This window comes from Theobroma umbraticum, unplaced genomic scaffold (genome assembly GCF_002168275.2).
Source record: "Theobroma umbraticum cultivar Fairchild unplaced genomic scaffold, ASM216827v3 scaffold_20.0, whole genome shotgun sequence".
In the NCBI taxonomy this organism is placed as follows: domain Eukaryota; kingdom Viridiplantae; phylum Streptophyta; class Magnoliopsida; order Malvales; family Malvaceae; genus Theobroma; species Theobroma umbraticum.
The window spans coordinates 5978184-5992635 of record NW_018397266.1 but is presented as its reverse complement, the minus strand read 5'-3'; the positions used below and the strand labels follow the sequence as shown (position 1 = coordinate 5992635).

The 14452-nt window shown below is 33.5% G+C and overlaps 2 protein-coding genes and 1 pseudogene across 2 annotated transcripts; 1 reads left to right on the top strand and 2 right to left on the bottom strand.

Annotated features, from left to right (window-relative positions):
• The first annotated feature begins 2793 nt into the window (after nucleotides 1-2793).
• Nucleotides 2794-5852, top strand: LOC110423586 (putative L-type lectin-domain containing receptor kinase V.2). Its single transcript, XM_089784738.1, has 8 exons — nucleotides 2794-3522; nucleotides 3627-3696; nucleotides 3812-3922; nucleotides 4008-4121; nucleotides 4785-5003; nucleotides 5072-5187; nucleotides 5276-5536; nucleotides 5625-5852. Exons 1-8 carry the CDS (start codon nucleotides 2794-2796, stop codon nucleotides 5850-5852), a joined length of 1848 nt encoding a protein of 615 aa, XP_089640864.1.
• Nucleotides 5853-5889: 37 nt separating this feature from the next.
• On the bottom strand, nucleotides 5890-8807 carry PUB18 (plant U-box 18). The gene has a single exon (XM_021437164.2). It carries the CDS (start codon nucleotides 8326-8328, stop codon nucleotides 6274-6276), a length of 2055 nt encoding a protein of 684 aa, XP_021292839.1. The 5' UTR covers nucleotides 8329-8807; the 3' UTR covers nucleotides 5890-6273.
• A 3305-nt stretch (nucleotides 8808-12112) lies between these two features.
• Nucleotides 12113-12985, bottom strand: LOC110423396 (serine/threonine-protein kinase AFC3 pseudogene; annotated as a pseudogene).
• Nucleotides 12986-14452: the final 1467 nt, after the last annotated feature.

The window sequence follows — 14452 nt, the reverse complement described above, 5'->3', positions numbered from 1 at the left end:
TTTGCATAGCTAAATATTGTATCATCCTTTTTATCTATATATATTTTATATAACTTGCTGTTTTTAGTTCTTCTATTTTGTATATTCCACTTAAACATATTGCATATAAATAGATTTTTTTATTTTTTATAATTTCTATATCTTCTATTCTATCTAAGTGTATTTGTCTTTTATCTTTTTGTAATTCTTATTTTACTTAAATATGTATTTTTTCACAACTAAATATTTTATACTTACATAATTTTACTTTTACCTAAATATATTTCGTAACTAACTATCTTATCTTTTTAATTTTTATTCTGCTAAAATATTTTTTCATGACTAACTATTTTAATATTTATATTCTATATTTCATAGAAATGCTTTCTTTCATTTTTTTATTTTTCAAAGCTAATATTTGGGCTCAAACTATGTCAAGACCATGAAGGGAAACTCATTATATAATGCCCAAAGTAACAGCCGACCATTGTAACAAATAATGCCCAAATCAGCAGGCCATATAACAATAGAAAGATCATGCCTAGCTTGGGTTCAGAGTAAGCTAAGGACTTCAAGGCTTCTCGTAAAGTGTGGGCTCAGATCAGCCCGTTCCACAAGTTTTCCAGACCCAGGATATGTTGTTAGGTACCATGAAAATGAAGCCTTCCCCTACTACAAAAAAAAAGAAAAAAAGAAAAATCGATGTCTTTTTAATACTTGGCAAAAATGGCATCGTTTAAATTAAAAACCCAACTATTGAAACCCTCCTTCCTCACTTCTTTTCCATTTTTGCTTTCTATTTTCTCTCTTTAGCTAATCGGCCTCAATCCATTCTCTCAAAACTCAGCTTCCTTTTTTTGTCTTTCAAACCCAAATACTAACCCTACCGGTCTCCCTTAAAACCTTAATTACTACCATCAACACCTCCCTTCTCCCTCTCCGCCAAAACCTCACTCCCTATTCTCACTAACCAAAACCCTACTGATCTCTCTTCCTCAAAAACTATTTCCCCAAAAGCCTTAAAACCCATTTCACTTACCAGGGGCTGTCTCTTATTTGTTTTTTAGATTTTGGTATTTTTTTTTTTATGACTGGTATTGTGTCGGTTGGTAGAATAGAAAAGTTTATGGGTTATGTCGATTTGGGTTCACGCATCTAGCAAGGCGTTGGTACTCGCAAGGGTGCAAAATACACCTTTGTTGTGTTAAATGTTAGGAATTATGCTCTTTCAACGACGTGTGTACTTAACCGAAGGTTTTCACATAAGTCACTCAATATTCAGTTATATCTAATCAAATATTAATAATAACAATAAATCAAATTAAAATAACTTATATCAAAATCAAAAGGCATATGAATATCATATATATAATTACTGAATTATAAAAAATATTTTATTAATATAAAATTAATTATAAAAAAATTAAAATATGCTATCGTCCAGTTATAAGATTTTATAAATATTCTATCAATAGTTATTACAAACTTTGAAATAAAAATATTTTTTAAAAAAAGCCTTTCTCTTTTAAAGATTTAATAAATATTTTTAAAAGTGTCACCACGAGCCATTACATTATTTGAAAGAGAAATATTTTCCTTATAAGTACAACAGACTAAATCTAAACAATTTTATCTTAGTATAGTCAGATACAAAGTTAGCTCATGACACTAGGTATGGATTTGTCGCCATGCCCAACTGGCTTCCTTTTTTTCTTTTTCATTTTTCGTTTTATTTGTTTTTTGTTCTTTGTACTTCCAGAATGTTATTCATTTTAATTAGCTTTAATCTTTGTTGATTTAATTCTATATAGCTTGTTTGATCTGTTTTAAATCAACTTAGTTACATTGGGACTGTTTTTGCTGTCAGGTTTAGGCACTTAGTTCAATATTTGGACCCCAATAAATCCTCATTTTAAACCCAGTAAAGCCCAAAGTTGTTGGAGGCCAAGGAAACTCAATTTCGAATTTGGGCTTGACATTGATCCATGATAAAAAATAAATAAAATTAATAATAATAGCAAAATAAAGATAAAACCGGGACAATAAGAATCAGATTTAAAATAAATAAATAACAAAATCAAAATTAACAATAAAATAATAAATAAAAATATGGTGTCTACAGTAACTGCTTGGAAGTTCCTGAGGATACCAAGGTTAACCAATAACCCCGAGCAGCTGTGCCGACGTCCTTACCCATCTTTTCTGTTTGTCACCATTTTTCTCTACCTTTTGGAGACTAATTCAATCACAAAATGACAATGTAAGCCTTGTTCCTTTGATAATTGAAGCCGGCCATTACCCTTTCTTTATGTCATAATACGCTGTTAAATTAAACAATAGTTATTTGGACAATGTATGTCTAGCCTTTTCAAAATCAGCACATAAATTCATATGGGAAACTCCATTTGTATCCAGAACCTTTCCCATCACTAAAAGACATAAGCTGTCATGCACCTTATAGCCATTTGCCCTGTGTACATCCGGAGTTCCAGTAATTCCAACACTGTCTCTACCTGCCTCTCGTATAAATTTTCAACTACAGTATAGCTTTATATCAATGCTCTTTGCTGCAAATTCTATAAACATTGCCTGTTCTTGTCTAATTCATTACTACAACTCCCATATTCTCTTTTGGTTTTCATGGATTTGTGGGTATACAACCAGATTCCAAGTTCACCTGCAGAGAACATTCCTTCAAAGCAAAAGAAAGACACAACAGATTAGGTCTCCCAGGTTAACGCATGTTTATATAAGATCAATCGTCCATACCCTCCGTTCCTTTAATGGTATATCTCACCTTTAGTTCGTCCTTCAATGACTGTGGCTCAGGTTCACATGGGTAAGGCTGCTGTAGATTTATCTATATCTATACGGCTGAAACATGAATCATTTTCCTCCATGATACATCTCTTTCTTTTGTTTGCCACCCTAGACGTTGTGTTTTCTCAGACTTCAGTAGGTAATTGCATTCTTGATATCAAAAGCTCTTCCTCCACAAAAGAATCAAATTGTGAATTGGGCAACTGGGGTGGTTTCATCAACGACAGTTGTTGTGGAGGAGCCTTTGAAGAGTACCTTTATGCATTGGGGCGGCAGGCAAACCTTACGAAAGCCATTTACCTAAATTCCACAGAACAAAACAACTGCTTAACAGTAATGGAAAGATTTGAGAAACATATATTTGGCTGTGGCATTCAGAAGCTAACAAGTGGTGCTGGTGGCTGTTCTGATTATACTGTCACGGATGTTGTTGATAAGCTAGGAGCTAGATTAAAACATTTACAAGAAGACTGTAAGACGTTAGGCTCTGGTGGCAGACTGAATCAATCCTGCGGTACATGTTTGAGAAGATGGGAAGTGATTGGCGGATCATCAGACTACAAACAGGAGTCTGCTGATGTGTGTAGATTTGCAGTACTGGTGTCCATGATAAGCTACAGAATTGATGATGAGAACTGGGTCTATGCAGTATTTCAATGCCTCAGAGAGCGGGCTTTTTCCTTAGGTAGGGCACAATTTAACAGCCAGATACTTCTCAATCCCGTATGTTTCCTTTCTTTTTTTAAATTCTTCAATGTAATTGGCAATAACATGGACACATTATAACCATGCATATGACTACTTCATGATTCAGTTCTTGTTGTGAGTGGATAACTTCTTCTTTCTACGTTGCAGATGAACATGGAGGCAGAGATCGCCTAGGTATCAATAGGGCAGGTAGTCTCTTCAACAACAATTATCACCACTCCATCTGAGTTCTAATTCTTGATGTCTTAAATAAGTGCAAGTTTATTATTCATTGACATATTTATAATTTAATTGATCATAATAGGTTTGTGGATTCTAATTGGTGGGTTAGTGGGAGCTATGGTAGTTGTAGCCATTGCTGCGTGGATCTTCTTCGGAAAAAGGAAAGAAGAAAGTCTCCCTGCTCGGAAAGATGGTAGTTTTCTTGCAAAATTAGTTCAACCAGGCTAAAAACAGATTACTAATAGCAATTTCTCATCATTGTCTTCCTTTTTTGACAGAATCGGATGATTCATTCTCTGAGCAGTCTGGATCGCTGAAGATTTCGATGAAAGAACTTTATTCAGCAACAAACTACTTCAATCCTTCAAACTTCATTGGCCAAGGCATAGCTGGTTAGAACCTACCTACAATTCATTATCTAGGATCTATTTCTAATTCAAGATTGATGGCTTAATTGAAAAAATGAATTGGGAATATGTTAGAATATATTTAGGTCCTAACAAACTAACAATACAAGGAGATAAGGAATGGGCTGCAGCAGATTCAGCCACCACTTAAAAGGCTAAACAATGTTTTCAAAGGATAAGCAACATGCATCGAACTATGTTTATTTATAGCATACACACCAAGGCTTGCGCATGCATTTTTCATAAATATTTAATTGCAATATTGTGATAAACATAAAGGTGAGTGCTGCAAAATATTTCCTGGCTGAAATGCCAACTACAAGATGCTGAAGGATTGATGAAGATCTGTATTGCCATCGTGTTAATCAAGTCTTTTACTTTTGCTGTAGGAAATCCTAAGAGAGGTAATACTTGAGTCATAGTCACTGTCGGTAAAACAGAGTAGATGCGGATTAACATTGAGAAATCATTGTTTCTTGGACCTATAGAATACTGGTTTATGGTTGATGCATGAGGTTCTAGGACAAATTCATCCAATCCTAATGTTTGACACAGCAAATAAGCACAAGAACGCTTGAATTAAGCAATGTTTTTTTTCCTTCCTTCAGATGGAGATCTCATATCCTGATTTTATTCTGTTATGACCAGGAAAGGTGTATAGGGGTCTTCTCTCAAATGGTCTGCATGTTGCGGTTAAGCACATAATCAATGATGGACAAATAGAAACTTTTGTCAGGGAAGTTAGAAGCCTATCTCATATCAGGCATCCAAACCTTGTAGCTTTGCTTGGCTATTGTGAGAGAGAAGATGAATGCTTCCTAGTCTATGAACTGTGCCACAATGGGAACCTCTCAGAGTGGCTGTATGGTATGTGGACTTACAGTATATACTGTTTTTGTTGCATGAACAACTACTCACACAAAGATATGGAGCAGGAAAGGATAAAGTTCTGTCATGGATTCAAAGACTCAAGGTTGCAATGGACAGTGCAAGGGGCCTCTGGTTTCTCCACACTTATCCAGAAGGCTGCATTGTTCATCGTGATATCAAGGTAGATTCAAGATCGAGGAATCCACTATTCCTTATCTCTTTCTATAGTTAGTCTTCTCTAATTTTGGTACATGATGGTGTTTTGGCAGCCAACAAATATCCTTATCAATGATAAATTTCAAGCAAAACTTGCAGATTTCGGATTGTCTAAAGTTATGGACCTAGGTCAATCCCATGTAAGCTCAGAAGTGAGAGGAACATTTGGTTATGTCGACCCTGAGTACCGTCGAAACAACCGAGTGAACGCCTCTGGTGATGTTTACAGTTTTGGTATTGTACTTCTACAACTTTTGTCAGGGCAGAGGGTGCTTAATCTGAACCTGGACAGACCATTGCCTCTAAGTAAAATGGTAACTGACAATATCCACTCCGAAATTTAATACATTTCCTTCCTTCCGATTACTAAGATCCCTAATGCATTTTCCTATTACTTCTCAGGCAAAAAACCTCACTAGAGGGGGTGACATTACCAAATTTGCAGACCCTAAACTTAACGGGGAATACCCATTAGAAGCCTTTGACCTCGTACTCAAGCTAGCTTTGTCATGCACAGGGATAAAGCAGGAAAGGCCAACCATGGAGCAAGTGGCATTAATACTACAAAAAGCACTTAATATCAGAATACAACCAAAGCCAGTTGCATCCCGTGGAACAATCATATATTAAAGTTCTAAAAAAGGGAATTTTAAATGGACGAAAATCTTTTATGTTTATAGAAAGTGTTTTAGACAAACTGTACCACAATCTTATTACTAACATGGAAAAAGAATTGCACAACACAGCAGAAGCTGTTTACACATATTACTCATAAGGAATGAGTTTTACATTACTGTGTATTATACTCTAATGACATTATTACCAACAATCTGTAAATAAAATTACAATGCAACAATACTTTTATTTTTTTTTTTCACGCAGCTTCATAAAAAAGGCAGAAGCTGAGTGGTTAAGCTCTTCAAAAAAACCGAGCTAATAAAGAAAGCAAGCAATATACACACTTGCGTGTATTTACAAGGAAATTAAAGATCGCAGGAATGGACCAAAAAAAGAATCAATAAATGAAAACCCGAAAAATTTGGGTTACCAGTTACCGTATGTGAACGAATCGTTCTCGTGGAAGAAGTGGAGTCACCGAAGCTGAGGAGCTCCTTTCATAATACCCATGCAGAATCCTGATGAGTGCACTGGCCTTTTTGCTAGCTCGAGATGTACCTTCACTAAGTTGGGAATACAAGGATCCCATGAGAGAAGGATTCTTGACCAAACGAGCAACCACATCTAGACCGCCATTTACACATAGGGCCACCAGCAAGGAAACGCAATACTCCTTCCCTGTCCTTGAAGTGGAGGTATTTAAAATCCCCACTAACAATTGCAAGGCCCCGCGGCGTAAAATTGCAACCGTCCCATCAACTTTCTCTGCTAGAGTAGCCAAAACTGCTAGAGAATCCGTTACAAGATCCTGCCTTTCCGAATCTTTCAAAAGATTCAGCAACAAAGGAACAACCCCAGCTGCAAGAACCCTCCAGTGATTCCCGGGGTGCACTAGAAGCCCAAAAACCGCAACCAATGCATTCCTTTTGCAACGATCATTTCCCTTCTTAATCAACTCCACTAAACCTGGAATAGCCTCTGGGTTTTCACCAATCAAAATCCTGTTCTCCTCAACCGAAGCAAGATAAAACAAGGTAGCAGCGGCATGTTGTTGAGCTTCAACCTTACGTCCCTTTCTTAAAACATGAACGATCAAATCCAACCCTTCATTCTCCACCATAACACCCTTGCTTTTCGAATGCTTGGAAAGATTCAAGAGCGCGGCAATGGAGTTTTCTTCGGTGTTAGAATCTTTAGACATCAACAGCTTCAATAAGTGTGGGACCGCGCCGGCTTCAACCAAACAAGACCTGTTAAAAATGCTTGTTTTCGTAAGAACCCGAATCTCAAAAGCCGCCTTGTTCTTCTCTTCAACACTTCCGTTTACAAGTTTGTTAACCAGAAAACCCCCCAACATCTTCACAGCTCCTTCTCCCGCCAAACTCCCCGCCATGATCGACCTCGAAATATCCCGATTCTTCCGGCTGGATTCGGCAACCACGACGCCGTTTTTAGCACAATACCGTTGGATCACCCCTTTCAAGACAAGATTCGGAACCAGTTCCGTACTGGTAAGTTTCTCGCCCGTCTTGGGACACGTGGCGTTCCCTGAACTGAACCATTTCAAAATCGAACAACGATCATAGGTGTGTCCCGTTGACAAAGTCACTGGATCTGACATCATCTCCCATGAGATCGGACATTTGAGATCATCACCGTTGATCCCTTTAAGAGATTCGCTGCTGTTACATTGGCCATCGAGATGTTGACTTTGAAAGTCAATGGAGTCGAAGATTACACCTCTGCAGTAGCTCATGAATCCCATTAAGCTACTCAAAAGCTCTAATTCTTTTTTATTTCCTCTATTGGAAACTTCGATTTCAATTTCTGAATTCAAGAATTTCACCTCCTTATTACAATCGCTCCATTTTGTAATGCCGAGATGATCCAAGATCCGTTTGATTTCAATCGGGTCGGGTGAGCTTCCTTCCTCGAAGCGGTGCAGGATCCGCATGAGATCTTTCACGGCTTTCTTATCTTCCGGATCAGATTCGAAAGTTCCCTTCCTAGCTTGCCTTACGATTAACTCAACCAACTCCTTGGCTTCGTTTGACAAGTCAACGGTTGGAAGAGGGAAAACATCCAGACCCGTTGCCATTGCCCCGATCAGGATCCGGAAGTGATTCGCAACCCCATCCGAATTAACCAGCATCCATACTCGAGACCCGTTGCAAGAGCAGTCTTCCAGTAGGTATCGGAACTTCTGAAAAGTCAGATGGAGCTCCGAAAACCTGAGGATGACCTGTTCAGGTGTATCCGACGTGGCATTTCGGATCTCCTCGACGATAAGGAGAAGGTTCGTGATTTGACGGAACGTTTCGCGTGCATTTCTCTTGTTGGTGGATAAAAACTTGGATTTGTAACTGCAAATGTCTCGACCAAGATCGATTAGAGAGTTTAGAAGAGTAAGTGGAGAAATGGAGTGGCAAGGATGTACCGCCGGGTACGTGAGAATCCGGCGACACGACCCGTTTAATTTTTGGATCATGTAGTAGAAATTAAACCAAAAAAAAAAAGGAAATCTAAAAAGCGAAGGAGGTGGAAACAAAAAGCTTGGTTTTGACTTTAGTGACTAGATATACTTTTTGGATTTGAGTTTCTGTTTTTAGGCAGGTGGGCGCCGGGTATATATAAAAGCGGTGGAGGAAGGGGACTGAACTTGGACACGTGTAAGAAGATTAGTAGATGGGAAGGGTTACGCTGCCAGTAGTTGACGGATGGGCACATGGGGATGTTGGAGATGGGGGAAAGGCTGCTTCATGGATACTTTCGAGCAGTGCATGAGCTAATAGGGATCCGACACGTGGTCCTGAATTATGGAATGGCTCGTGGCCGAAGGTACGCGAAGCGGAGCAGTCGACATGGCCTGGGAGATTCTTTTAAAAAAAGGTTTAGAATTTTATTTTATTGATAATAATTGATATTATTATGAAGCTAATAATTCAGTTTTAGTGAGTATATAAGATATTTACAAATGTTCATTTATTTCGAAATGGCGACCCATTCGGGTAGATATTGTTAGAAGTTGGATTCGAGGGCCGACTTTTATTGGTTGTGGGGTGGTAGGGTAAGGATAGAAACGTTCCATTATGAATTTAGATTGGCTTTGACTTATATAGCTATAGCTATTTGGATAGGCTTGTCCAATTGACCAAAGGATCAACTTAGGTTATAGAAATATTGCAAATGACTGAAGCCTGTAGGAGCATTCCCAACCTAAACAGCTTTTGTTTATTTAAAGTTTATAATATTTGATTTAAGATAAGATACACGCATACTCTACTATTATCATACATCATATAATTAAATTTGTTAATAAACCTTAGCGTCAATGATATAGTAATTAAGTTTTGATTCATTCATAATATATAAAATTATATGTTGATTGTATATCAAATATATATACTTGTTTATTGATTAACTATTTTCAAGTTAGGAAATTTTAATCAAATTAGTAAATTTTACTAATTAAATATGTACTTGTTTCTTAATTCAAAAAAATTTAAATAAATCTTTATTCTTTAATTGTATTCAATTAAGTCTTCATACTTGTATTTCAAGTCAACTAAACCCTTCTTAATAATGATTGATTAATTATTGTTAATAAAAATATCATTTATCATTTTATATCTACGTCACATTGATATGATAATAATGTGAAATGTGAAAAATATTACATTATTATGTTATTATGTCACATTTAACATGTCATGTTATTATTAATTATAATATGTTAGCATATTATGTCATCATTATCGTGTGGTATAAAATGACAAATGATATTTTGATCAAGTCAACTATTAATAATAAAAATTTATTTGATTCAAAATAAAAATTATAAAAATTTATTTAACTTAAAATAAAAATATAGAATTTTGATTGAACGTATTAAGAGAATAAAAGTTTATTTGAATTATTCTAAAAAGTTTAGAGAATTTTTTCAAATATTATACCTCTATATATATAATTATTGTTTATTGAAGGAGTTTGATGATCAACTTTGAGCTTGTTGGCTAAGCTCAACAATTAAGCTTGAGTGGGTTTTAATAGAAATTGGTTTTGTTTCAAAAAGATTTGTGTCTAAGAAAGACTCAACACCCACAAAATTACAAAGAATTGCAGCCCATTGGGTTAGAATTCGGCACTTAGGACCCCGGAATTGGACATACACGAGCACTAAGATTTGGATAGTTACATCTATGTTTGTATGTGACAATAATAAGTCACTTTCACATGATAATTGTCACTTGTATAAAGTATTTTTATTTTTCACTTATATTAAAACTTTAAGAGGTAATTTTAGAGTGAGATTTCGATTAAAATTTTAAGTTTGAGTGGTTATATACCTTTCTATTGTTTTTACACCTCATCTATTTCTATATCTATAATCTATTTATCCTTGTTTTTTCTCAGCTATGTTTTATCTATTTTGCTATATATTTATATATAATGTGTAATATATATATAAGTAAGATGTTTCTAAAAATTTTAATTGAAGAAAAGAAACATATTTGTTATTTACTACTAATTGGTCATTTTAAATATTTTTTAGTTATAAATATTAATAAAGGTTACTCAATTTGTAAATTCTATCCAATATGCATATAAGAATTTTAATTGCATTGAATAATTTTCATTAAAAAATATTGTTTAATCCTGATAGATTGAATAATTTATAAACAAGTACTGCACAATTCAATGATTTATATTTCAAAAAATATAACTTAAAAACAATTTTATTTATATATAATTATTTTTTAAAATAAATAAAAAACAATTTTGTAATTTAGAATATTTTTATTTATACATAATTTATTAATAAATGAAAAATAAGGATTCATATGTTATTCGCGTGACAGCAAATATTAGTATATATACAAACATAGATGTCGGTAAAAACATGTTATTGACAAAAACAAGCATTTTTATTCATTAAAATTTTAATTTTCATTTAATAATTTTTATTATAAATATTAATTAATAAGATTAATCCAATTTGTAAATAAGAATTCCGACTGCATTTAATGACTTTCATTAAAATATAAAGATATTTAATTTTAATAATGTAAAATAATTTATAGATTAACATTTTAAAATTTTGATTGTTAATACATCAAACTTTATACTTTAAAAATTTATATTTATATATAATTATTATTTAAAAGTAAATTAAAAATATGTATGGAATTTTGCATGAGTCTTTTATGAATAAAATTTGATTACTCGCCTTAAAGCAACGTTAAGTCTTAAACATTTAACTTTTTACATTTTTACTATATGATTTTTGTTTTCAAAAACAAAAACAAAAAGGTAAAAGGCACGTTTAGATACAAAAATATATATATAATTTTTGAAAAATTATATACAAAATAGGTAATTTTTGGATAACAAAGTGATGCATTATACTTCTATATAGACTAATTATGTTATTATTAATATTACGTTTAATTATTTATTCATTTAAAATTGATTATGATTACTACTTTTGACCTTTTACTTTATATTATAATAATTTTTAAAAAATAAAACTATCAACCAAACAGACTAAAAAGATTTTTACTTCCCCATATGTGTGTTCTAACTGAATGATTATTCATTGAATTCGAATGAGAATTCATCATGTGTTCAGAGAATAATTGCTCAAGAGAGCTTCAAAAAGTAGGTGAACATAAATACGATGCCAATATTTTCATTATAAATACTGTTGGAAGAAAAAATTAAGTTGAGAGCATTATCACCTTCAATGAATCAGTTTTGTCCTGATAATATATTGAAGAAAATTAAAAAATAAATCTGATGTTATTAAAATTATTGCAGTAACTTTTAATTGTTTAATATCTAAAACAACCTTAAAAATATAAATACCCAGAAATTATTAGAGTTTATTTTTTTCATTTTTTTTTGAAAGAAAAAGCTGAACACTTTCCAAATTGAATTAAAAAATTTTATTTGTACAACAAAATTGCCCATCTGATGTTTATAACGATTTGCTTCCGTTCAATCTTATTATCCCAATGAAGTCCTTAACTTCTTCTTTTCTTCTATTTTGAGCATTTCTTTTGAATAATTCAAGCAAGAATCCTACACTCTACTTTCCCAAATGTTCTCGATGTAAGGACTCCACAGCAAAAGATGCAAATTGTATATTTCACCAAAACCAACATCAGCATACATACATGGCAATCTCAAAATTTGTGGGTTTTGCCATTTTTATCCCAATATCCCAAGCATTATGAAATCATTGATCTACTCTTTCCACTTAAGTTGGATTCTTAAGAAAAAAAAAAATGATTTAGAGCTTGATGTGCTGCGAGACGTTCAGATGGATCATGTTCATTAAACCTTCTAACAGGTCTGCAAGTGAATATCTTGACCTCTCTACATGTTGTGATGCTATATTCTTCATACGATCAAGCTCCAATTTATTATAAAGCCTTTCCGAAATTATTTTTCAACACTCTGATTAACCCTTCAAATCATATGCTCAAGAGGTCCTAAAACCCTTTCCATCATTGCCAAATGCTCCAAATTTTCATGGATCTGAAATAATGCTTCACTCATGCAGAGTTCAATATGGATGCAACCAACAATCCATAGATCACATGGAAAACTCCAACCTGTACCTAGAATAACCTCATAGCTCTATAATGCCTTACAGAAACAATGCAGCTATGATTTTGATTACCAAATGTAGTACCACCAAGTCAATTAGCTTAATGGCACTTGACTTTGACAAGCACTTAAAATGCATTCCATCTAAAGAATTCCTCTTGTAGCCAGAAAGCTTTACATATTCAGAAGATAAAAGAAAAAATATTTTCTACTTTCAAGTCAGTGAGGATTAAGTGTAAATCATGCATAAATGCTACAGATTTCAAAAGCTGATGTCCAAATTCCAGAGCAAGATCCACAAGAAATGAACAGTATTTATTTCGCTTTTGAAAATAAAATTAACTTGGTCCATGCTTCTCAAACACGATACAAATGTGATTGTGGCAATCAAACCAATTTCGAATCTACCCATAGCGTGAAGTTCCTTTATCATTCTTAGCAAGATGTTGAAGTATATCAACTTTAATCACAACATACTTTCATGTTTGACGATCCCAACATTCAAAAACTCGGCCAAATGTGCCTTCACTCATCTTACTAAGAAACACCACCAAGTTATTTATTTTTTAAGACTTTTGCTAGTTTTTAGTTGATAATATTTTGACACAATTTTATTTATTAAGAATAACTGGTAGATGGTTTGGCATGTAATAAAAATGTTAAATATTTCATATTTTATTTATGTTTTAGTATTTAGAATTGTTGCAATTAGATTTTTAATTTCACTTGCATCAATTTATAATTGGTAATTCACCGAGTAGATGGAAAGATAACATTTTTAAACAATGAATTAAAAGAGGTACATGCAACAATTGGTTCATTGTTTCAAGGCAAGAGCATAAGATATGTAAACTTGTAAAACCATTATATAAACTTATACAAGCACCAAAATGATGACATATTAAAAATTGATGAAATGATTTTAGCTAATGACTATAAAATAAATGAGATTGATAAGTGCATATATAGCAAATTTCAAAATGGTAAAGTGCTATAATTTTCTTTGTATGTAGATGGCATGCTAATATTTGGCACGGATTGAAGAGACAAAGAAACTTTTGTCAAATAATTTTGCAAAGAATAAAATAGGTGCAGTAGATGTTATCTTAAGAATTAAAATATTCTAAGATAAAAAATAATCTAACTTTGTCACAATCTCATATAAAAAAAGTACTTAAAACGTTTGATTTTATTTATTGTATTCAATATCTATACCTATAGATCTTCAAATAAACTTTATGTCTAATGGTGGTGGGATGGTAAATTAATTGTAATATGTAAAAATAATTGGTTGTCTAACGTATGCAATAACGTGGACAAGACCATATATATCATTTGTTGCTAGAAAATTAAGAACATAAGTAATCAAAATAACTTATATTAACTAATTGTAAATAGATATTTAGGTAGTTAAAGATAACAATCAATTGTGGTCTTTGTTATAATAGATACCCATTAGTATTCGAAAGATATTTGCATGCTAGTTGGATTACAAGTATGGATGATCATGCTTCTACAAGTGGATGGATCTTTATGCATCTTGGGGGTGCTATTTCTTGAGATTTTAAGAAACAAAAATTTGCAATGGGTTCTAGCATGGTGGTCAAATTTATTGCATGACTATTGTCACCAAAGAAGTTGAATAGCTTAAAAATATGGTCTGTCTTTATGGCCTGCACCAATTTTTTCAATTTCTATTCATTGTGATAGTAAAGCAACTCTAGCAAGGGCATATTGTCATGGCTTGCAAATCAGTGACAAGTCTAGCCGAGGCAATCATCTAGCTAGCAGTGTATAGGGGTTGCCATGTGCACAAGATGTTATCAAGATTGGGCCACGCAAGGAGCAAATTGATGGGCTATGCACAGTGGTGCGAATTAACAGGTTTGGCACATAAGGCCCATGCAATTGTGGGCTGCACACATACGGGTTGTCTACTAGGGTTGGATTTCTTGTGTAATGCTGCTAGAGAATTGTGGCTAAAGTAGTTTATGGTTAGA